At 39.6% G+C, this 25,267-nt stretch overlaps 1 protein-coding gene across 2 annotated transcripts in view; it reads left to right on the top strand.

The window, feature by feature from the left end:
- Positions 1–25,267, top strand: part of Slc16a12 (solute carrier family 16 member 12) — a 79,168-nt gene that overhangs the window by 40,271 nt on the left and 13,630 nt on the right. For both annotated transcript variants that reach the window (XM_037206484.1, XM_037206488.1), the window contains exon 2: positions 15,180–15,417. In XM_037206484.1, coding sequence (XP_037062379.1) covers positions 15,308–15,417 — 110 coding nt within the window. In that variant the 5' untranslated portion in view covers positions 15,180–15,307. The remainder of the gene's footprint in view (positions 1–15,179; positions 15,418–25,267) is intronic.

The raw sequence follows: 25,267 nt of genomic DNA, 5'->3' as shown, positions 1-25,267 counted from the left end.
GGTCCTAAGCAACAAGGTCTGGATGCAGGATGGAGTAGAGCTAAGGGAAGCCCGAACCGTCATGATGCCAGTGATACAAACAGAGGCCACAGGGGTAGTGCAGCCTGGATGGTTTATGTACATACATGACTGGGGTGCTAAAGGTCTCCAGCATGATCTGGGCCATCTCTTCACCACTGACTGTAGATTGGGGAGGTCTTGCTCCTCACAGGCATTGTGGCTGTGGTGCCCGACCTACTCCATGTCCTTCCAGTTGGTGGCATTGGGTGCTTCAGGATCAGGATGCCTCTCTTGCTCTGGGTCTTGTCGCTCATGTAGGAGTCCTTCTGGCCCATGCCCACCAGCATGCCCTGGTGTCACAAGTGGCTCATGATAGAGGAAAAGCCTGCTTAGGGAGCATTATCCCAGAGAAGGCAGCTTTGTGTATGGTGGAGTTGTTGCTGACAAGTTGCCCAGTATCACCATCCAGGGTGGCAGGTGTGGACTGGAGGTGGAAGAGCTCTGAGGGTCCCGTGCTCAAGGGATGGCTGTAAACCAACCAGTCTCACTAAGAAACTAAGACTGGATTTGAACTCACAATCCCTCAGCCACCTCCGAGTGATGGGATTTGAGGTGAGTGCCACTATATCTGTCTCCACAAAGGCATCCCTGTTCTCAGCTTGTTGGGAAGATGAAAGGTACAGGGGACATTTTTAATCCACAGAGGAAAGCCTCATGCCAATGCATCTGAAACCATTCTAGCATTCAAGTCTTGGTATGTTTCACCAAGGAAGGCTAACATGAATGTGGTAAGAACATACATACATAAGATGGCAAACATCAACTGTGGCAAACACAGAAAAGTGTGTGTGAACAGATGTTACATGGAAAAAAACAAGACAGGGTGTAAGTATACAAACTTAGTTAAAAAGAGAGTAGTATGTTCCAAGAGTCAGATAATGTAGGAATAGTCTATTGATAATTTCAATTTCTCACTCAGCTGCTTGCTGTCCCCTCTCCCTCTTTCCCTCCCTTCCTCTTTCCTTCCTTCCTTTTTCTTTCTTGCTCCAATGTATTTATACATGTATATTCATAATACATACATTCTGTGTTCTCTTTTTGAGTTGAACCCAATATGTACCTTTTGGTGTGCTGCTATGATCCTCAGAACTGTAATTTTTTTTTTTTTTTTTTTTTGGTTTTTTGAGACAGGGTTTCTCTGTGTAGCTTTGCGCCTTTCCTGGGACTCACTTGGTAGCCCAGGCTGGCCTCGAACTCACAGTGATCCGCCTGGCTCTGCCTCCCGAGTGCTGGGATTAAAGGCGTGCGCCACCACCACCCGGCCAGAACTGTAATTTGTAAGGCTTTAGTCTAGTTGATGGTTGGATATATCATCCATACAACACTTAGGAAAAATAATCAAAAGGAAAGAAGTATAAACATATGTATTTGACATAATTTTCCTGTAAAGAATTTCCATGTGCAGTTCAAAGGAGAGAAACAACCATATGCTACAATGAAGTAAAAATCATTTAAATATGAGGGACACACTACTTCTGGGCTTGTGGTCTTCTTGTTTATCCTTTCAATATTTGACTCCTTTGTATTATCTCAATAAGGGAAAGTTGAGAGTGGATGAAGATGTTGAGTCTTTTAATTTTTCCTTTCAATACTATAAGAAAATGTCTGTTTTCAGTTATTTTCTAATAAATATTGTAAAATATTAAAGATATTTATTTACTAGCAATGTTTAAACATGCTACTATTTGATATAGTAACTTATTTAAGGTGTGTGTGTGGTTTGTGTGCCTGTGGATGGGTATCAAACTCAGAGTACTTATGTATGCTAGTCAAATGCTCTATAATTGACCTATACCCTCAGCTTCTACTTAAGCAGTTCTTTTTGAGCACCTACATAAAGATTGTATGCCAGCATCTCTTGTTTTTAAATGGGAAAGTGACTGAAACAAATAAATAAAGGCAAAGAATGCATCTGCTGATACTCTGTGGGCAGAAATTAGTATTTGTTAATATGTAAAATTTTTGTCACATGCTTTCCCATGTATTTTGGCTTATAAGTGGAGTTCAAGTCTTTTAAAGAGGAACTAGTAATCTTAAGGGATGTGGCAGAAGAGTTATCCCTGAGTTGTGTTGCAGAGGCATGCATGACCAACCTCATGCCAGGGCTATGTATGTTCCATGTGCTTAAAAGTGTTCTGGTGAGATGGCTCAGGGGTAAAGGCATCTGCCATCAAGGCTGAAGACTTGCACTCAGTCCCTGGGCTCAAGGTGGTGAGGAGAGAGCTGCCTCCTTCAAAGTGTTCTGTGACCTACACACACACACACACACACACACACACACACACACACACAGAGTTGCATGCACACATGCACACTTTCACCAAAAGTAAATGTGGCTTTAAAATGTGGCTTTAAAAGCCTCATTGAACAGTTTACTGAGGTGAGGGACCCTTAGAATTCTTCAGCAAGGAGAATTTTGTTTAGAGGCATATAGAGTTCTTTTTGTTGTTGTTTTAGAAGTCATAAATCTGGGAAAGGGACTGGCAAGGAGGAGGGGATGATGGGGTGGGAGAGATGAGAGAGGGTGTAGGGAGAGAATAATCAGAATGTATTATACACATGTATAAAACTGTAGAAGAACTAAACTAATCTTGAAAATTTGAAGTATTTCCAGAAATGACTAGCTAGTGCTTCTCTGGACATGTGCATTCAAGTTACCTTACTGACTGATAAGAAACCTTCAACTTGGCAGAAAGATGAGGAACAGAGATTGAGGTTTTTGCATCAAGTGTTTGAAGGTGACAGCTGGCTGAAGCCCAGGGAGTGCCTATGTTTCACAGAGAATGGAGAGGCCAGTCTCATAAGTAAGTTTTATATTCGGACCACTGAAAGATCTGACTCGGTAACTGCAGAGACTTATAGCCTAAGTGTGAGGCTGAGCACCAGCTCCAGACTTGACCACAGCCCTAGTGCGTGCAAGACAAAGCAAGGCAGCCCCTGGGTGATGCTACCATGCAGCCATTTTCATTGGTTTCTTTAGGTTCGCTCACCATCCGATTTCCACCCTGTCCTCTGCTCTGGAAGCTGGCAGCATGGGCAGCATCAGTTGGGTTCTCAGTGGGTTCAAAAAACCCCACCCTGGCATTGTGAAGGCAGGCAGAGCCTGAGGATGGTGCACACATGTATCTCCTTCACTGTGGCACTGTCACATCTCGTAGGGGGGCTGCTTTCCTTTCCCCAGGATCTTCTACAGCAGCCACCAAGGGTCCCCCAGCTGCTCTCTCCCTTTGCCGTCGCAGGCATCGAGTGATGACAGCTGTCGGTTGTTACCATCGCCTTTACTGGATTTTTCAACTGCCCATACCTTTGTGAATTGAGCCATTGTTGAATTTTCTCCCACTTCCTAGTTCCTGTTGGACCTTACGTGTTGCTAACCAGTAGGAGTCCAGGCTCTCCACGGCTATGCTGCATAAACAGAGGGGCTTCTGCTCTGGGAGCCTCAGGCCTGGGAGACAAATAAACAAGTCCAGGGACTGCAAATCCACACATATGTGCAGTGTTGTCAGTCAGTGGGATTTACCACACATCATCATGATTTTCAAGTGTATAGAAATGCCTTAGTGAGCCCCACGAAATGCAGTTTATCTGAATCTATGGAGCTCATCTTACCTGATGTCTTTATATATTCCATCAGATAATTTATGTTAATAATAATGACTATTTCCAGCTTGGCTAAGGGCATATTTTTGAATATATGGACCATACTCACATACAGAAAAGTTGGGACCTAGTTCTGAGATGTTTGCTACGACAAGACTTTTGGGGCCCGAAATTAGAAGGTGAAATCTAATGATTCATTTCTCACTGCTCTTATGAGGACAGGAAGAAAGATGGCTAAGCCAAATCTGAAAAAAGTTTTGTAAAATTGTGTCTAACTTTTTCACTTCAAGAAGGAAATGTTGGTTCTGAGTCTTAGAGTGCAAGAAGGATGAAAGAGAAGAAAAAGGCTGCACTCTGTTCTCAGTCTCAGCTACACCTTGTCCTTTGTGTGACCTGCTGTGGTTCAAGCAGTGAACAGAGTCTGCAGAACACAAAAATAAACATCTCTGAGGGCCTGTGGAATTTGATGGCCTGTGTATGTGGGGCAGACAGCGGGCAGCATGCCAGGCTCTGCAGGTGAGCCCTCCCAAGGCCCACACTCCTTTTTAGCCACTCTGCAAAAGGAAGGAGATGTGAAGCCTGCCAGTGAAGTTCTGCTTCTAGACTTGCTTGTCCCATTCTATTGTCAGAGGATGCCCTGTGTTCCCAATGAGATGTAGTCACTTAGGGCTTCGTGACGTAGGTTCTGGGAATGCTGGCTGCAGTGGCTATAAAGAACAGAGAAAGAATGGGTAAATTCTTACCACATTTCTCAAGCTCCTTGGACCAGCTCTATGTGATCTGAGAAAATGTTCAGACTAGAGAGTTGGGGAAGTTCAATGCTTATTGACTATTCTTTGCTTCCAGCTACCAACTTAGGCTCACTTCCAAACAGTTCTCACAATATTCCACAATGCAAAGGGTTAACTTCCAGCTAGCTGAAATAGTTGACTCACTGTCCCTCCTGTCTCAACAATATGACGGTGCACAGCAATTACAGAGTGAGGAAATGTGGTACAGACAGTACCGTTGTTCTTCAATAACAGGCTTCCTAATGACAAAAAAAAAAAAAAGACCTTGTGCAATGTATCTCCAGCCTTGGGCTCTCCTCTGGAGCCAAGATGTCCTTAGTATAATGTGATCTGACTTCATAATGCCATATTCTCTAACGGTGTAAACTGGCATTAGAGAGTTTGCAAAAATAACATTGAGTTAGATGAAAAATTATTCACTGGACTGCATAAATACCAAGCACCAGCTGCATGCCAGGTTTTTTGCCTGTACTTAGTTGTATGGAATGTCTGTCTCCATATCAGACATCTTGATCTCAATATTCAAATCAGTCTATACCATCGATGTCCCAAAGAAGATTCTGTTCAGGGCTTCCACTTCAATGCTTCTAAATAAGAGAGAGAAGAACTCTGTTACTGTTGAAAATGGAAATCTGGGACAAGTTCTTGCTGTTGAAGTATGTTGCAATCAGCTTAGACGTAAACACTGTCTAACATTGCCTAGAGTCATGGACTGTGTGGACCAGGAGCTGACCGGGTCGGGGAAAGCAGTTTGTTTTCTGTACTGCTGTGAAACACTCGTTGCACCTGCTCCTTCCTTTCTGTGGGTCAAATACCATTCCAATCCCTTGGGTGTTTATTCTGGGTCTTATATAAAGTATTTATAGCGTCAAAATAGCAGACACATTGTAGAAACTGTGGCAGCTCCTTCCTCAGAGATCAGTGTTGCAATTTAGTGCCCAAAGGTCCCTGACGGACATCCACAGCCTTCTGGTGGAAGCCGGTAGTTATTTGCTTGTTAGTAGGATCTGTCTGAGGACTAATGAGAGAGAAGCAGAAAGGAAGAAAGGAAGAGCAAAACAATAGTCTCTCTTTACCCAAGAATAACACGGGTTTTTGGTTTTTTGTTTGTTTGTTTGTTTCTTTTTGCCGTGACACATGAGGAAGGTCATTAAACAACAAAAATATGTAACCTCATGTTCAGCTGCAGGTGTACCTAATGCCAAGGACCCTAAGCAGACAATAATAGCCTGGACCTGGCCTGAGCCTTTCCAAATTGAACAGAAACTTTTAATTTTTAATAACACTCTCCCATCTCAGTCCTTGATTTAAGTTTGCCCCTGAATGAGAGTCTGTAAAGCCACCAGCTGGAACACTTTGCAGTGCAGATGTAAAGGTTCCAAGTCTCTTTTGAAATTCTCTCCTAACATACTTGGACATTTGCCCTTTAATAGTCTCTAAAGTACATGATCCCTCGGGGTTCCTAGTCAAAGGCCAGAGCATTGAATGAGCCTTAGTTCTTGGTTGGGACAGAACTAAACGTTTCCTTGTTGTCTAAAATGAGCGCAAAATGTGACTGACAGGCAAGGTGTTTCTCAGTGAGTATCCACAAGAGATGTACAATCAGCTGGGCTTAGCAAGTGGAGTCAGGCACTGTTCCAGATGCCAGGGCACAAGACCAAAAGGATACATACACGACTAAGTAAAGATACTTCCTCCTGCTTCTACAGAAACAGGTCCATCTAGAAAGACCAGCTCTAAATGGGACATCATAAGCACTACAAATGTTACATCCCCAAAGAATGCCTTCATAGGGCAGAAACAGAAGCAACAGAACCTCCTCTGAAATCCTACAATTTCTTTGTTCCTATCATAAATCTAAATTCTTCACCAATCCGAGTTTTAAGTGAATGTAAGAATAGGAAATTCATGGTTTGTGTCCTTCCTTAAAAAAAAAGTCTATCCCCAGATTTTAAAGAGCTTTTCCCATTTTCTTCTCGCAGTTTTATAGTTTTTACTTTTGTGTTAATATTGCTACTCATTCAGAGTTAGTTTCTGCAGATGGTGTGATATAAGCCCCTGGATTTATTCCCCTGCCCCCCCACCACTGAATTAGTATATTCTGCTCTGATGATCTAATTGGCAATCAAATGCATTGTTGACTTTGATTTAGAATAGGTTTTAAAATTAGTTAGTATGTCATGAGCCTGTGTTCAATCTTTTAAAAAAGTATTTATTTTTATTTTATGTGTATTAGTGCTTTGCTTGCATACATGTTTGGGTACCATGTGTATGCCTGGTGCCATCAGAGGCTAGAAGAGGGTGCCCAATCCCTTGGTACTGGAGTTACTGAGCATTTTGAGTTAGGATTCTATATAGGAGCTAGCACCACTCATGTGAGTGCTAGGACTTGAACCCAGGTCCTCTGCAATAGCAGCAAGCACTGTTAACTGCAGAGCCAACCCTCCAGCCCCTGCTCTTTCTCTTAAAAATTCTTTTGACTTTTATAGATATTTCATATTTTCTTACAAATTTTACAACCTGCTTATCATTCTCTATTAAAAAGAGACTATTAGCATTTTGGTTGCGTTATCATTGGAATTTTTTTTTGTTTTTTTTTTTTCAAGACAGGGTTTCTCTGTGTAGCTTTGCGCCTTTCCTGGAACTCAATTGGTAGCCCAGGCTGGCCTTGAACTCACAGAGATCCGCCTGCCTCTGCCTCCCGAGTGTGGAATTATTAATCAGTTTGGGAAGTGATGATATTCTCTAAGTCTTGAAAGCAGTAAAAATGGTTTTCTATTTCTCTGTCTCTCAGGCCTCCTTACATTCCTGTCAGTGCTATTTGTAGTTTTTAGTCTTTAAGTAATATGTATATACATATTATGGTAAATCATTTCATAAGCATTTCTAATTCTTCAGCCCTTACAAAGTAGTATTTTAACTCCAACTTTTAAATAAATCTTATATGTTATTATATTATTATATGTGTATGAGCTTTTTTATCTTCATATATGTCTGTATTCCATGTGTGTGCCTGGTGCTTTCATGTTCAGATGAGGTTAGATTCCCTAGAACTGGTGTTATAGATGGTTGTGAGCCATCATATGAGTCCTAGAAATAAAATCCAGGTCCTCTGGAAGAGCAGCCAGTATTCTTAACCCCTGAGCCTTCTCTCCATTCCCTACACTCTAATTTTTAATCATTTATCACTGACATAAAAATAGAATTAAGTATAAAAGCAGTAATAATAAATTCCAATTAATTGAAATTAATAACCTTTGCTTTTCAAAATGTAGCACTAAGAAATTAACAAGCCATAAAGTGTGAGAAAATATTTGCAATACACAAATTCATATCTAGAATAAATAATTCTTGTATCTCAGTAAAATGAGATCTTAGTGCTTTAATAAGTTCTTCATACAAGAAGATTTATGAATAGTTAATTATAATGTGAAGAGTAGTTAGCAGCATTTCTCACCAGGGAAATACAGATCAGAACTAAAATGAGATCATTAGGTACACACTAGAATAGCTGAAATAAACATGTCTCTAGGCCAAGTATTGCTAAGACTGAGAGTTAACGCGGTATGCTATTGACAGTATCATACAACTATCTCAAGTAGTTTGGCAGTTTCTTCTTAAGTTTTTAGGTATGTACTTACATAAGACTCAGCTATTTCATTTCTAGAAATTTGCTACAGAAAACAAAACATAGGTCCATAAAACACTTGTACACAGTTGTTCACAGTTCTATTTATAACAATCTAAAACTGGAGTCAACACTAATGTCCATCATAGGTGAATGAATAAACAAACTGTAATGGGCCCATAGTACCGACTACTAATGAGCAATGAAATAGAATCAGCAATGGACAAAACAAACAGAACGAAGTTCGAAACATCATCAGAAAGTTCTAGAGGTGTAGATCAGTGGTAAAGCATATGCTTAGCATGGATGTGGTTCAAGTTTAAGCCTTGAACTAAAGAAATCCCATATTGTAGGAAATTCTTTTTTTTAAAAGATTTGTTATGTTTACAGTGTTCTGCCTGCACATATGCCTGTACACCAGAAGAGGGCACCAGTTCTCATTACAGATTGTTGTTAGCCATCATGTGATTGCTGGAAATTGAACTCAGGACCTCTGAAAGAGTAGCCAGTGCTCTTAACTGATGAGCCATCTCTCCAGCCCTACTGAATGAAATTCTTGGGAGACAAATTAGTCTATACTGACAGAAGCAAATCAGTGGTAACCTCATGTTTAGTTTAGTGCATGGGAGCATGATGGTACCATTAGTAGGTGGTAAAATGTTCTGTGCCTTGATTATGGTCATATACTTAGGCAAATGCATATATTTGCAAAACACATTGAAATGTAGTCTTTAAAATGATTGTATTTTGGCACCTAGAGGGATGGCTCAGCAGTTAAGAGCACTGGCTGTTCTTTGAGAGGACCCGAGTTCAGTTCCCAGCACCCACATAGCAGCTCACACCTGCCTGTAACTCCAGTTTCAGGGGATCTGATGTCCTCTTCTGGCCTTCATAAGTACTGCACTCATACATACAACACACACATACACATGAATCAATAATAAAATAAATCTTTAGAAAATGTGTTTTAGTATATGTAAATCATCTCTCAGTTTTAAAGTTTTTAACCATCTTTAAGAGTTTTGATCTATTTTCACACAAGCAGTCTTTTTTTGTGCATTATTCAGCCATGCCTGAGGTTTGGCTCTTTGTAAGGGTCATTTATCTCCTCTCTTGTTTTTTTTTTTCCCTTAGCAGTGTCTGGTTTAGGAAGGAGTACACGTACTGTCATTGTGATGGTGGAGGTGGAATTGTCAGGTTCCTGGTTTTTCCTAAGGTCTCACAAGCCTGTGTAGAGTTGTTTTATCATTGGCCACCAAGCACCCTTTGGGTCTCCTGCACCTCATTATAAAATGATTCATCTTACTAGTGTCTAGGTACTGGCATCTGCTCCTGGGGGAATCCGGTTTGTACTCAGCCAGAACATGAATACCTTCCCCGTCTTCCTTATGAGAGTCCTTCAGGATCAGGCATGACTCCCACTTGGCTTAGTGTATTTGCCACAGAGTCACTTTTCTCTTTGCCATGGCCTTGGCTTATGTCACCTATTTACTGTCTGTGTCTCCATTGAGAATACCTGAACATCCAGGTACGGATTTGAGGGACAATGCATAGATGCTGTCTTTGCTTCTTTCTGGTTAAGCCCATCACAGGGTACCCAGTAAAGCTGTATGTTCCCACAGTCACACATGACATTGATATTACAGCTTCCCCTCTAAGTTAATGTGTAATTCTCTCTTCACCTCACCATGTCTCTGTGGGACTCAGAGAAATGTGGGCAATTTGCCACTCTTCACTTAAAAAATCTCATCCCTTTAACTCTGTGGCTACTTTGCCTTTCTCTATGGTGGCAATTTTCCCATAATATGGCCCATGGTTCTTTGCCTGTAGATATAACTATTCTAGAAGTCCCAGTGATAGAAAAGGACCATTGAGAGAAACTGGTTTGAAATAAAGGGCAATTTATCATGACTTATTTCAAAAATATTTCCTATATAACTGGAGTACTTTATAAATGCTCAAAAAAGAGTCAGGCTGACAAATTTCAAATTTGTTTGATTACTAACAAAGAATGAAGCCAGTTGAGTTTATGGACAGTGCTCATTCTACAAGAAGACTTATATAATAAGGATGTAGTTATTTCAGGTTTCTGGTTTGGATATGAAGTAGCCTTCTGCTGGGGGATATCTTTCTGTGAATATATGTTGTTCCCATTGGTTAATAAATAAACTGCTTTGGCCTATGGCGAGGCAGCTTAGAGGCAGGTGGGAAATCCAAGGAGAGAGACAGGAAAGAGAAAGGCAGAGTCTAGAGAGACACTAGCCTGCTGCCCAAGGAGCAGCAAGATGCCAGCAGACCAGTAATGCCATGGCTATGTGGCAACTTACAGATGAATAGAAATGGGTTAATTTATGATATAAGAGCTAGCTAGCAAGAGGCCTGCCACAGACCATACAGTTTGTAAATAATATTAAGCCTCTGAGTGATTATTTTATAAGTGGCCGTGGGACCACAGGAATAGGTAGGACTGGAGAAACCTTCCAACTACATCCTTCAAAGAAGCTTGGATGTGCAGGGGCCATGTTAATCTTCTCTGTGTTGTTGCAATTTTAGTGTATATGGTAGCACACGCCTTTAATCCCAGCACTCAGGAGGCAGAGCCAGGTGGATCTCTGTGAGTTCAAGGCCAACCTGGTCTACAAAGCGAGTTCCAGGACAGGCACAAAGCTGCACAGAGAAACCCTGTCTCTAAAAACCAAAAAAAAAAAAAAAAAAAAAAAAAATGAAGCTTATATGCCTCGGTTTGGTCCCCAACCAGTAGTGCTTTAGAGAGTGATTGGCTCACGAGTATGTTAACTTTATCGATAGTTTAATTCATTGATGTGTTCATAGCTGAATGGGCTCCTAGCAGGTAGAACCTATCTTTCCTATCAGGAGGAAGCATGTCACTGGTCATTGTGTTCTGTCTGTCTTTCTCTGTGTCTGTGTCTGTCTCTGCTCCCCCGCCCCCCCCTCTCTGTGTCTGTCTGTCTGTCTGTCTCTATCTCTCTTTCTCTTTTCTCCCTCCCTTCCTTTCTGGGCAACTTGAGATGGGCCATTTTGCTCTACTGTACCCTCCCTGCCATAATGTTCTGCCTCACAGGAGGCTCTGCCTTTTAAGCAATGAACCTAGCCAACCGTGAACTAAAACCATGAACCATCATCAACTTTTCCTCATTGAACTTGTTTTTCTCATTTTGTCACAGAGACAAAAAGCTGACTTACCACAACTGGCTACCTGAATTAGAGACTGGGTCTCAGTAGTTCAGTGCCCTGTTTTTATGTTAGGAAACAGTAGCAGAGAGGAAGTGATTCAGACAGGGTCACACCACTGAATAGGGTCACTTGGACAGTAATTGTGATTCCACTCTCAGCAATTTTCCATCATGGCCTTTACCTCTGTTATGGCTGCAAACCAGCTTCTAGAGGAAGCATCCTGCTAATGGGGAAGACATTGGAAACAGGAGACACGGGGAAGGAAAGCAATGGAAAGTGACTGTGCAGAGCTTCCAAAACAAGAGATTGCAGTTTTCTTCCAGCTAGCTGCTGATGCATGCATTTGTGTATGTTCTATAGATAAAATAGGTTACTTTACAAAACTCCACTGAGGGTAACAGGAAAGAGATGTATCCCTCCCAAAGGGTAAAGCTTTACAGCAATGTTACTGTGTTAGCAACTCTTTGCAAATGATTAAATTCTTTGAAGCACCAAGAAGATGAAGTGAATTGGGACTAAATTCCAATTTGTACTCTAAGGGATAGTTTTAGAAGGACATTCTAATACAGTTTCTGATTGAGAAAATCTTTCTGAAGCCAGAATAAGATATAGACTACAATTACATTTTAGCAATTGATGTAAAAATACAACAAATTAGAGGATTATTAGTAAAGTGAAGAGTTTCATAAAGGTAGTGCTTTCTTTGTTTATAGGTTTAGACATAATGGTGACTCAGTAAAAGTTTTCCCTACTGTTTTTTGGCAAATATCAGATGGGTTAATCATCTACAAGATTGCTTAAGTTAATATGATGGTAACTGCTGGCTACTTCAGTCTCCAGGAAGCTGGCTTCCCAACAGGAAACCTGTGCATTTCTTTGGGAAGACACAACTACTAATTGACCTCTTTTGAGAGAAACTTGAATGCATTGTTTTGTGATCAAGAGGAACCATAGTGCTAACATTGTAGGGTCCCCTTCTCTCTTCCTTTGCCACTTTTTAGCATTGTGTGGACATCTTGTTGACAGAAATGCCAGTAGTAAATTTGAAATCTCCAGGGCTGGTGTCAAACTGTATCATCCAAAGCCTGCAGAGACACCCGTTGCCATATGTGTTCAGACGCAGCAGCGTCAATGGAGTCTCCTCTGAGGGGAAGCTTCACCCTTGTCAAAGGGGGGAGCAGCATTCTTTCTGAGGATTGCGCTTTTGGGGAGAACTGTGGTGGGGCTGAATGCTTTCACAAGTGGTGCTCTGCCTTCCCTAGTCCTGGTGAGGATAGTCCTTATGCTGTGGTCGTTTAGGTTAACTTTGACTCACAGGAGACCTCCATTTATCATGTTGTCACTACAGCATGATGAGGATTGTTGCTTAAATTTACTCAGATTCGTGCAATTGTGTTTGGTTTTTAAAAGATGTCCTTTTCTTTTAATTAAAGCCACGTGCCATTGAGCCACTGTAAGAAGGAGAGGGAAGTGGGAAAGATGGGCTTTGATGTTGATGCTGGGTACCAAACACTTGAGTTTGGGTTGGGAGCCTTTGCCTTTAATGGCTGAAATATCTCTCCAAGCCTTGGATTTATACAATTTTGTATTTTGTTAATGTTTCTTATAAACAGATTTTTTTTTTTAAAAAAAGTAAACTGTATTACCAGGTATTAAGTTGTTCATAATAAGTTTCATAGAGACAATTAAAGTATATCATGTACCTACCCTTTTTCTTCCTCTTCTTTCCTGCTAGCACCTAGACTGGTGGTTCTCAACTTGTGAGTCATGACCCCTCTAGAGGCTGAACAACCCCTTCGCAGGGGTTGCATATCAGATATCCTGCATATCAGATATTTACATCATGATTCATAACAGTAGTAAAATTACAGTCATGAAGTAGCGATGAAAATAATTTTATGGTTGGGGGTCACCACCACACTGTGTTCGGGTCACAGTGTTAAGAAGATTGAGAACCACTGCCCTAGATAGCCCCACTCCATTTTCATGTCACATATGCATATATGATTTCTCTGCATCTGTAAAAATCTTCAGGTCACATGTGAGAGAAAACAAGCAACATTTGTCTTTTGTACCCCAGCTAATGTATCCATTCGTCTCCTGATGGATACCTGGGCTGGTTCCATTACTTGACTGTTGTGTACAATGTTCAATAAACGTTCATGGGCAAGTATCTCCATAGTGTGCTGACTTAGATTCCTTTGGCATAGTCTCATGAGTGGTGTAGCTGGATGGTATAGTCATTTTGGCTTTAGTTTTTGAGGACTCTCCATACTCATTCTCACAGAGGCTAGACTAATTCACATTCCTGCCAACAGTGTATGTGGCTTAATTCTCCTCTATATCTTCACCAAGATTTATTATTGTTTTCTTAATGGTGGCCATTCTGACTGGGGCAACACAAAAACCTTGATGTAGTTTGAAATTGCTTTTTTCTGATGGCATTAAGAATGTTGACTACTTCATCTTTTGAAAACTACTTGTTTACTTCATTCTCCTATTTAATGATTGGATTGTTTATATTGGAGGTATTTTTTAGTTCTTTATATAATGTTAATATTAATTCTCTGTGTGATGTATAACGAGCAAAGATTTTTCTACCATTTTATGGGCTGTTTACTTGATTATTTCTTGTGCTGTACAGAAGCCTTTTTTAACTTTATGCATCCCCATTTATCAGTTCCTGGTTTTATTCTCTGTGTTATTAGAGACCTTTGCAAAAAGTCTTTGCTATGCCTTTATCTTGAACTGGTTTCCCTGCTTACCTCTCAAGATTTCAGAGTTTTGGTCTTACACTAAGGTCTTTGATTTTGAATATTTTTCTTGCAAGATGAGTGGTTGATACCTAGTTTCACATTTCTGAATGTGGCTACCCAGTTTTCCCACAACCATTTGTTGAGGAGGCTTTTCTTTCCATGTACATTTTTATACCTGCATCAAAAATCAGGTGGCTATAACTGCAAGGGTTTAATTTTGGATGTTTCTTAATACTCCCTTGACATACATGTCTGTTTTTGTGCCAGGAGCTATTTATGTGGCCCTGTGGTGTGGCATGAAGTCATATCTTGTGATGCCACATTATTCTCTTTGCCTTGTAGTTCAGGTGCTTTGTGGAGATGGAACTGAAATCGTGGTATATTTACCACTGCTTTCTGTGGCTTACAAGTTTTCTTTGCTCTGTGTCTGAATCCTTATAAAAGGCCAGGGCTGTGAAATGCTTCCTAGCCTCGTCCCTTGGCTTGACTGAGGACTGAGTGTCACTTTAGCAAGCACACTGTATTTTCTCTCCCTTGCTGTTTTTCCTTTTCAGCAATGATGGTGTATGCTCTCAACAGCACAGGAACACCTAGATAGAAAGAGTAATGTTCTTGCTGTACATGAAAAATTTATGTGGCTCTTTTGATATTTGAACTGCTATACATCTGTCATTTTGTCATCTTTTATCTCAGAAATAAATATTATACTTAGATATGTAAATATATTTTAGATTATGCTAGTATTTATATATATTTGAGAATTTAAATTGTAGGTGTGTCATGGGAAATAATTTAAAGGTACTCTATATTGACATTGCCTGTGTCTATGCTTTTTAAGGTTTATATTACATCATATGTATATTTTTGGTTTAATATAAGCTACTGTCTCAGTTTTTTTTTTTTTTTTTTTTTTTTTCATAAAGAGTTTTCTGAAGGAATGATAACTTCTCAAGGATTGTGAATATTTTGAATGTAAAAACATTTTTACATTTAAAGACTTTTTTAAAAGGACAGCTACTGGTCTTTACCATGCCCAGGATTCATGGATATAAGTAATCATATTAATAGGAAAGTAATAATTACTTATCAAGTGAAAAAAATGCACCTTTGAACATGGCAATAGACTAAAAGCATGTCTTTTCATTTTAGATGGCCAGTAACCCCTGTGGCAGGTAGCATCCTGTATCAACTTTGAATATCAACAGGGTAGCAAACTTTCAAGATCATAACTTACTGCTGAAGTAACTTGGAAGGATAAGAAAACCAGACTTGAAACCATGGCGAAGGTGACCAGAGCTGGGTCGGTAGCACCTCCAGATGGAGGCTGGGGCTGGATGATTGTGGCTGGCTGCTTTCTTGTTACCATCTGCACCAGAGCAGTCACCAGGTAAGTAGGTCTTTCCTTCTTGATTTGTTAAGGATGACCTCATGCCATTTTATATGTGTGTTTGGCTGCTCATGTACCTTTTGCTTTGCAAGTTATGATACTACAATGCTACAGAGGCCCGGTATTGGTCTCTTCCATAATATACGATATGTTAGGACACTTAGGAATTTTTGAATGTGTTGGGCAAAATCTAATCCATAAATTTGTTTTCATGAGTATCTCTACAAAATGTGGAAGTATGTGATACATAATTCTTCCTAATTTCCATATTGCGCTTACTTTTTAGTGGGAAACACATAAACTCCTCCTATATAAAATAACAGGAGAATTGTCATGATTTTTTTCATTAGAAGAGGAATTTTTCCATGGTATTTTTTTGTAAAGAAATCAGTTTTCTAGGGATTATAAAGAATTGCTAAATGCATACCTAAGAAGATTAAGTTAGTATAAACTGAGTTGGCTCTAGGGATATAGAAGATGATCTTTACAAATTTCTTTTTCTTAGATATGATATATTAATGAGAAATCTTAATTAGGATAAGTATTAATCATTTAGATTTTATAGTAGAAACAATTACATTTATGATTCATAACCCATAAATGAGAAAACACTATAGCAAGAGACTATAGTATGCAATATATCTTAAAGCTTGCAGTATAGGAATAAGGAAAAATATGCCCATGACTGAAGTATAGTTATAAAATTTAGAATAGGTTTGTGAAGACCTCGTAATCGAGCCAAGCTTGTGTAAGGTTAGAATCTATATCCTCTTGGGAGGGAAACTATGGAACTTCAAAGAATCCTGAAAACTCTTTTGTTTGGTAAGTATTGAGACAGGGAAGTGTCAAACCTAGAATTTAAATTCCTGTGCTTCACTTTGTATTTCGACTCTGGTGATGGTGGCTGGATTTTAGGTTGAAGAAAAGCAACTGTATAAAAATAGTGACCCTTTGGTCCTCACTTACTCATTTTTTTTCTCCTAGAGGTATGGTGCTCAACAAACTTACTGTCCAACTAGCTCACTTCATATATAAATGAATTAATACTTCTGATATGCACGAGATTGCTCTTTCTTCACTTTTGCTCACATGGACTGAGTTTCTCTTCTCTGACAGTACAAGAAAGTATTTGCACTAAAAACATCATTTGATGTCATAAATGAAGATATTATTATCTGTATGCCAACAGAGTCAGTGCAGAGGTTTATATTTGTCACCATTAAGGTTTGTTGGTTGTGTCCTAATAAAGATTTTATTCAAAATAATTTCATATTGAGTCTGATTTTCTTCCTCTATATTCTGAGTGTGAGGAGATTGTATAACTAAAAAGGAATTCTTTTGTGTAGCTTCTTACAAATGGAGACTTCCATTAGTCCCAGAAGAGGAAAGTTCTGGAAGTAGGGTCATTGCATTATAAGGAGGGCTTATGCTATAGTATTCTGAGTAATTGAATCTTCATGATGAATTTGTGTTCTCCCAAGGTTGTCCATAGTGCTCCTGGTGGCAACACTAAGATTCTTCTGTCAATCACATTGTCTCCTGTGAGCCTTTTGATTTAGGCAAAATGGGCACATTTATCCCTGCTTAGTGGCAAGGCTAAGTGACTTACCTATATTTATGGCTGCCAGGATAGAGATAAACTGCGATCATTGAAGACATAACTCTGTACTAGAGGCTTCTACAACCATAGATACATTGGCTATTTTATGGCAGACTCGTGCACAATTAGCTGAAATATGAACAAACTCATCCATATTGACCACATATGAAGTTTACAACCTCTGGTGGTAGTCAAAAGATTCAACAACCTACCAAAAAAGACAAGCCACCCATTTACAGATGGGCTTCCAAGCTCCTGATGTAGGTCATCAAAAAGTTATATTAACTTTGGTCAATATAGAATTAAAATGTGATTTACATAGAGACAAACTTATGCCTGGAAGTTGAGGGCAGACTTTCTAGAGAAGTTGTCCTTGGAGTGAAGCCATAAAGGGTAGAAGAATTGGGCAGAAATAAAAGAGAAAGATGTCTCAACCTGCACCAGTGCCTGCCCTTCATCACCACTCCTAAACTGCCCAGAATTTAGTCAGAAAGCAGAAAAGGCCGGGCGGTGGTGGCGCACGCCTTTAATCCCAGCACTCGGGAGGCAGAGGCAGGCGGATCTCTGTGAGTTCGAGGCCAGCCTGGGCTACCAAGTGAGTTCCAGGAAAGGCGCAAAGCTACACAGAGAAACCCTGTCTCGAGAAACCAAAACCAAAACCAAAACCAAAAAAAAAAAAAAACAAGAAAGCAGAAAAGAAGACTGGCTGGCAGTCAAGGCAGAGTGCCAGAAGTCAACAGAAGAGGCCAAGATAAGAATACTTGAGCATGGGCTGGAGAGATGGCTCAGAGGTTAAGAGCACTAACTGCTCTTCCAGAGGTCCTGAGTTCAATTCCCAGCAACCACATGGTGGCTCACAACCATCTGTAATGAGATCTGGCACACTCTTCTGGCCTGCAGTCATACATGCTGTGTACATAATAAATAAATAAATCTTTAAAAAAAAAAAAAAAAAAAAAAAAAAAAAAAAAAAAAAAGAATACTTGAGCAGAATAAAGGCCGATGAGAAAGTGTGGTGATGGAGCCAGCCTGGCTATCTAAATGTCACAAACCAAGAAGCAGCCAAGAGAACTGGGGAGGAGGACAAGAAATGAAAGCCAGGGTAATCTGCCTAATCAGTGTCTATGGGACAACTATGCTTCGATTTTCTATTTAAAAAATACATCTCAAAACAAAATATCTTGCGTTTAGATGGTAGCATCCAAACACATTGGAAATATAAAAAATATTTTCTCTTCCTTCTTGACTCAATTTCACAGCCTAAAAATTAACATCAGCAATAATTTTTTTTTAGTTCAGTCTCAAAATTAAAACAAAAAGCCCCCTCAACCTTGAGCTAACACAAATGTACATTCCTGTTATTTACATAAGCAGGATAATTTAGATACAGGATACAATTTCTCTCAGGATTGTTCAATATCAGCAAACATTGTTCTAACTCACCGAAAAATAGTTGTTTAAAATTCTATTGTGCTTGTGTCTACAAGTAATTGACACATTTTCATTAATGGGATTTTATATTATTTTCTGAGTTCTACTTTTATAAACAGTGCTATAATTATGATCCAAGTCGTTTAAAAGTCCTATTTCAGCTCTGAACTTGTACTTTGCAAATTTTAGATTTTAAAGTTCTGCAGTCCATGGATGCAATCATTATTATTTATTTATGTCATCTATTTATTAATATGCATTGATTTCTTAAGGTAACTTTATTAAAATACATTATCCATGTAAGAGTCACATTTAAAATACAATTATGTGAATTGATGATAATGAACAAATGCATACATTCACAACTTGAGTGATACTTGAGAAACAAACATTTGACTTAAATATCCACACAAAAGAATATCAGAGGCCTGAGACTTGTTTTTGCCTAGATTTTTCTGGGTCCAAATCAACTTAGTTGAAATAAATGTCTGGAGTTCTTTGGAGTTTTGCAGCTTTTTCAAACTCTTTTAAGAACAGTTGGGGTAAAGAAAAAAACAAATGATTGCTAACTTTACTTTGTGCTTGTTGGCATGCTTTCAAATAGATTTCATAAAGTCATTTCCACCACATTGCAGGATTACTCAAGGTATATGGCAGTGATTTTTAACTAGCAGGATATAACACCCCAGTGAGTCAGTTCTTGAACTGACTCAGCAGATAACTTAATCAACCTAGATATCTCTTTGCCAAGCCACGTATTAGCAACCAGTTCTGCAGTAGCTAGGACAGTGTTAGAGCAGAGATGAAATGGAGATAGCAAGTGTGTTGACCCGTTGAGTCAAATTATCTTTAAGAAAGCAGTTTTGGTTATCAGCGATGATGCTTGCTGTGTTTTGTTTCTACATTCTTGTGAACAAACCCTCAAGGACTGAAGAGATGTCATGAGACTCATTATTCTGACTTTTGTGAGTCATGCTTACAAAAATGCTTGATTTGTAGATGAAGAAATTGAGACCCTGAGAGATCAAGAACTTTCCTCAGTAACTGTTTCCCTGCTATGACTGTGGGATGAGAGTTTTGCCTTCCTGACCCCTGTTATTGCACAGGTATCCCAGACAACAACAACAAAATCCAGATGCATGCATGCTCCTGTTACAATTCAATTTCTGTAAGATCACCAATGGGTTTTAAATCTTACAACACAAGCTTCCACCATCTGAAAAGCTCTACGGTCATCTCTTCCCTTTATAAAGAGGTTGAATGTGACCATATTATTCCTTTTTGTTTTATTATTTTGTCATTTGTAACTTGGTCCTCTTCTTCTGAGTGACATAATCCGTCTTCCTGAATGCCATGATCACTGAAGTGCTTGGAAAGATGGATGTAGTCATTAAACATTTTACCTCCAGCTAAGGCACTCATGTGTCCAAACATGAAGCTCATGCCCTTGATTTTCATATTGTTATGACTAGTCAATTTAGTTCAGAAAATCAGCAAGTGGAGAAAACAAGGTAAAATTAAAAAAAAAAAAAAATCACAAGAGACATCACACTAATACTAAGTTCCCCAAAGATGAGAAGAGACCATGGTTTCTAATTTTAAGATAGCTCACCATCTCTCAACTCTCTCTAATCTCACATCACCACCTTCTGCACCTGATCCTGCTGATTCTTTCTCTCTCCAGAGCATTTTGGATGGTTCATATCCCTGCTTCAGCTCACCTCTGAACACGCCCCTCTGTTGGAGCTACCGGCCATTCTTCCTCCTCTCTTTCTATTGGATCATTTCACTTCCTTACATTCCAATCAATTTCTCTATCATGGCATGACTCCCGCTCCCCTTCCTTCCTTCCTTCCTTCCTCCTCCTCCCTTCCTTCCTTCCTTCCTTCCTTCCTTCCTTCCTTCCTTCCTTCCTTCCTTCCTTCCTTCCCTCCCTCCCTCCCTCCCTCCCTCCCTCCCTCCCTCCTTCCTTCCTTCCTTCCTCCTTCCCTCTTTTTCATCATCTCCCTCTTCTTCCATTGAACAATATTTATAAGCTCCCAATTCATGACATATACTATATTAGATATTTAGGATTTAGTGTGAGTTAAGACAGATATGTCTTCTTCTATCACAGAGCAATGTCTAGTGGACAGTACAAACAAATGTAAAAGGAGCTGCCACATCTCATGATAAACATGCAGCATGCAGAGGACACATAATAAAAGCATCATTTTCTGTCTTAAGTAGTAAGGGGTAGTCAAGGAAGACTTCCTGGACGTGCAGACTGACTGACTGCCTGAGACTAAAAGAGGGGGCTTAGAGGAGAATCACAGAAAAAATAATTTTTAGAAGTGCACAAAACACAGGAGTGTGTTGAAAGAGGCAGAAAGAAGTTCATTTTGGCTGATGTGAAGTACCCAACAGTGGACAGAAAGGAACATGAACAAAAAGATTCAGCTTGCATAATCTTATAAGTCAAGCTAAAATGTTTGAAATGGCAGGATCTGATTTGTGTTCCAGGAAGGTAACTCTGGCCACTGTTGGCAGAATGTTCTGAAGACTGCCAAGTGTGAATTCAGAAGCATTAGTTAGGAGCTTTGAGCTACATATCAGGGGAAAGGTACTGGCATGAATTATGAACAATACGGAGGGGTTGAGACCCATGGAGGGATTTTAATGCTCTGCAGAAGGATTGGAAAACTTGATGATTAGATCACTTGTCTTCAGCCAGCCTCATTTTGGTTTCAAGGCTTATTAACAATGTCTGGAGACATTTGGAGTAGAAATTGGAGAGCTGCTAAGCATCCTGCCACACAGGACAAATCCCTCAAAGACTTACCCAGCCCCAAAGTCAATCATGTTCTGCTCAGAATCCTGGGTGATGGATCACTTAACTGTTATGATGATTAGGCTATATCTGTTCAATCATTTTTCACTTATATTGAAAACTGAATAGTTAGGAGAAAATAATAAACATTTTAGTACCAGACCAGAAGTCTTTTTGGATAGTAAGGAACATCAGAAGATTTTTGTTATTGCTCTTAGTATATAGGTATTTATTTTTTATTAAAATCTAAATTAGTATATCAAATCTTGTTATCGTTATTGCATTTTTGAATGAAGTGCTTTAGTGATTCTTAGTCCCATTCATCTCCCCCACCTCCACTATCTCGAATTTCCCCATGTGCTGTCTCCAATCTCTTCCTCGTTTTGGGTCCTGTGTGTCTTTCTGTTTACCCTCCATCTTTCCTCAGTGCCTACTTTTACCTCTCTTCGTCTCCTTTTGAGTTTTTTAGGCTTTACACACACTTTTATCTGTTTATATAAACCCATATGTATTTAACATACTAGGATCTGCATGTAAAAAGCATGAGGCTTTTGTCCTCCTGAGTTTGGGTTGCCTTGCTTAAGATTATATTTTCCACATCCACCCATTTCCTGCAAATTTCATATTTCTTTACAGCTGAAATGCCATCGTGTACATGAACCACATTTTCTTCACTCATTCATCTGTTGCTAGTTTCATTTCCTTGCTATTGTGATTGCAGCAGTTATAAACATGGCTGTGAAAGCATCTCTGTAGCTATGGCATGGAGCTTGTGGGGCATATGCCCAGGTGTAGTATAGGGATCATATGGTAGTTCTATTTTAATATTTTTAAGGAAATGCCCTACTAATCTTCACAATGGTTGTACTAGTTTGCACCCCCACTAGCAGTGAGCAAGGGTTCCTTTTTCTCCACACCCTTGCTGACAGTTGTCAGATTGTTGGCTGAGATGGAGTGGTATTGAAAAGCAGTTTTAACTTGCACCTCCCTGGTGACTAGGGATAGTGAACACTTTAAAAAACACTTAGTGGCCATTTGTGTCTCTTCATTGGAAAACTTCTCATTTCCTGAGTTCATTTTCCGATTAACACTTTGTGTGTGTGTGTGTGTGTGTGTGTGTGTGTGTGTGTGTGTGTCTGTCTGTCTGTCTGCCTGCCTGCCTAATTTATGCAGTTCTTTGCAAACTCTGAGTATTAGCCCTGTGTCTAAAGTATAGCTGATGAGTATTTTCTCCCATTCTATAGGTTGTCTGTTTGCGCTGCTGATAGTTTCTTTTGCAGAATTTATTAGTGAGTGTTCTTGAGATCAGTATCTGTTTGGGGAAGGAAGCAAGATCGACAGATGGACTCTGTTGTATCTGTGTTGAAAGGATCTTGTTTTTCTTATTGCTCTGATTTAAAACTGGCTTAATGTAGTTTCAGTTAATTCATGTTTTTAAGATGTTCTGCAATGTTTTAATTCATATTAAAGTCATACAATTGTCTGGGTAATTTACACTCGGTTTATTGTCTGTGCTGTTGATGGTGGCTACATGCATTTCAAGACTCCAGCTTTTGACATGATTACTGACTTCACATTGGATCTGTTACAAGGGTTGTATAGATTCTCAAAACAATGGATGGAGAAGGACTACTTTTCATACCCTTCTGGCTGAAGCATTTCTGCTAGCCTTCACTGTGGAGAAGCACGGGCTGTGGTATACACAGAGATGTGCCAGTAGCATGGCCTCAGCTGATAGTACACATACAGAAGCACACAGCTGTAGCTGTCAGAGCCTTCCTCTCTCTGTCACCTGTAGGAAGCTGCCTGTCCTTCAGGGGGCATCTTATCTGATGACTGGTGGAGAGAGGGTGGGCCATCCTTTGGACCCAGATGAGGATTCCTTAGGTTATATCACAGTTGACCTCCCTTTGCTAATCCTGTGTTCTTTCCTTCCCTTCTCTAGGCATTGATCTCTTATATAACATGAATGCCAGATTCCACACCATTGCCCATGGGTTAGTTATTTAGCTCCCTCTACTACTCCCATATCTCGTTTCCACCACTAGGACTGCCAAAGTAATTAAAGAGCCCAACACAAAATAAAAATGCAAAGCTTTTTGTTTAAAAATAAAAAAAGCAGGGAAAACACATTGCAAAATCATAATGGGAAAATACTTTTCTTTCTTGAGTAGTCACTCAAATTTTCATGCTATTCTTTTGGCATTTAGTGCTGTCTAACTAAGAAAATGGGAACGTTAAATTATTATTATGAATTTACTGATCATATATGTCATACAATGCCAATTTCAAATGCAAATGTGAGTATTGACTTCTATGTAGAATCATTGAAACTGTATAATTCATGTTTTATAGCTTGTACATGCAAGTGAGTTTGATTTTTATCAGAACAGTGGAAATGCTAGATACAGCTGATACCCCTATTTTCTGATACTTGCATATCGATCTCTCTTCTTTTTCCTCTTCTCATCTATATGTCTGTCTGTCTGTCTATCTATCTATCTAATCTTTATGTGAGTGCATATGTATATTTATGCAGGTGTACACCTGTATGTGTGTGCATGTATGTGCGTGTGATCTAATTATACATTCATGCACACAGAGGGCCCTGGGATCTGCCTGGCTCCATATTGCCAGCACTGACAGTATAGGCAGATTATGCCACACATAGTATTTCTATGAGTTCTGGGGATCTGAACTTGGGTCTTCATGTTTGCTCATTAAGTACGTTATCTACGGAGCCATCTTCAGCTTCCTGAAAGGGAGCAGAAGTAGGAGTAACCCTCTTAGCCTCTTCCTCTGTGCCATCATTTTCCTCATAGGTGATTGGAACTATGAGTTTTAGGGTATCTTTGCCTCTTTCTGTATTTGACCAAGTTTTGGTGTAGAAGTAAAGCGTGGCCTCTCTTGGGCTGTTAGGTCTTTCCATTTGCTCCCATGTACTTGCTATCAAGGATGTAGTACATGCACTCTGTGCTAGCTTGAGTCTTACTAAGTTCTCTTGGACTATAGGTCAGTCAGAAGTCTGTGCTCATGAAACATCTCCAACACTCCATGTAAGCTGGGCAGCAAAGAGTAACAGACACACATAGGGCATGTGTAACTGTGATCACAGGAAGCCTCTGTTGCTTCATTGAATGTTAGTTATAAATCTAATTATATGGTTATTAAGAATTTTAATTTGGTTACAGCTGAGCATTAATCAAGGTCCATGCTTTGGAATGCCAGGCTATGTGTGACACAGCTGCCCTAATCCCACCGAGTAATCTTTCTTCCTCAATCTCTCCACCACCAATATGCTTACCCGGAAGCAACTGAAGACTGAAAATAACAGTTGACTATGGGCTGCTGAATCTTGAAGAGTTGGAATTTGGACATATCCAAAAAGATGGATAACCTCTTATCCTTAAGCAACATGGCCAATGTTCTTTCTCTGCTATTATATACCTCTAACAGTACCTGTCCCTAAATGAGGTCGTTAAAGGAACCTGTATGAGGCACCTTCCAAATGGTGCAGTGGTAAACTCTTGCCTCACATACTCTGTAGGTAATTACTTTTACATCATGAACATTATCCTTTGTATTTTTCGCTGAACATATGTTCATGTGACTATATATAAGACACCACTGAGAGTGTGAAATCATTTGAAACCCATAAGGTTAGAATAATTATTTACAATCCCACCATTTTCATATAATGATTGGCCAAAATACACACAACTCAAAGGGCCTGACTCAGCTCAGCTCTCTGTTTATTTGTGTGTTTATATGAGCTATGCCTTAAAAAATAAGCCGGGCGGTGGTGGCACACGCCTTTAATCCCAGCACTCGGAGGCAAAGCCAGGCGGATCTCTGTGAGTTCGAGGCCAGCTTGGTCTCCAAAGCGAGTTCCAGGAAAGGCGCAAAGCTACACAGAGAAACCCTGTCTCAAAAAACCAAAAAAAAAAAAAAAAAAAAAAAAAGTTCTTGCTCTATGAACTTTTAAATTCTTTTACTTTTTTTTTGGGGGG

This window comes from Peromyscus leucopus, chromosome 1 (genome assembly GCF_004664715.2).
Source record: "Peromyscus leucopus breed LL Stock chromosome 1, UCI_PerLeu_2.1, whole genome shotgun sequence".
Lineage (NCBI taxonomy): Eukaryota > Metazoa > Chordata > Mammalia > Rodentia > Cricetidae > Peromyscus > Peromyscus leucopus.
Note: the sequence above shows the minus strand (reverse complement) of the source record. Positions and strands in the feature narration are given on the sequence as shown.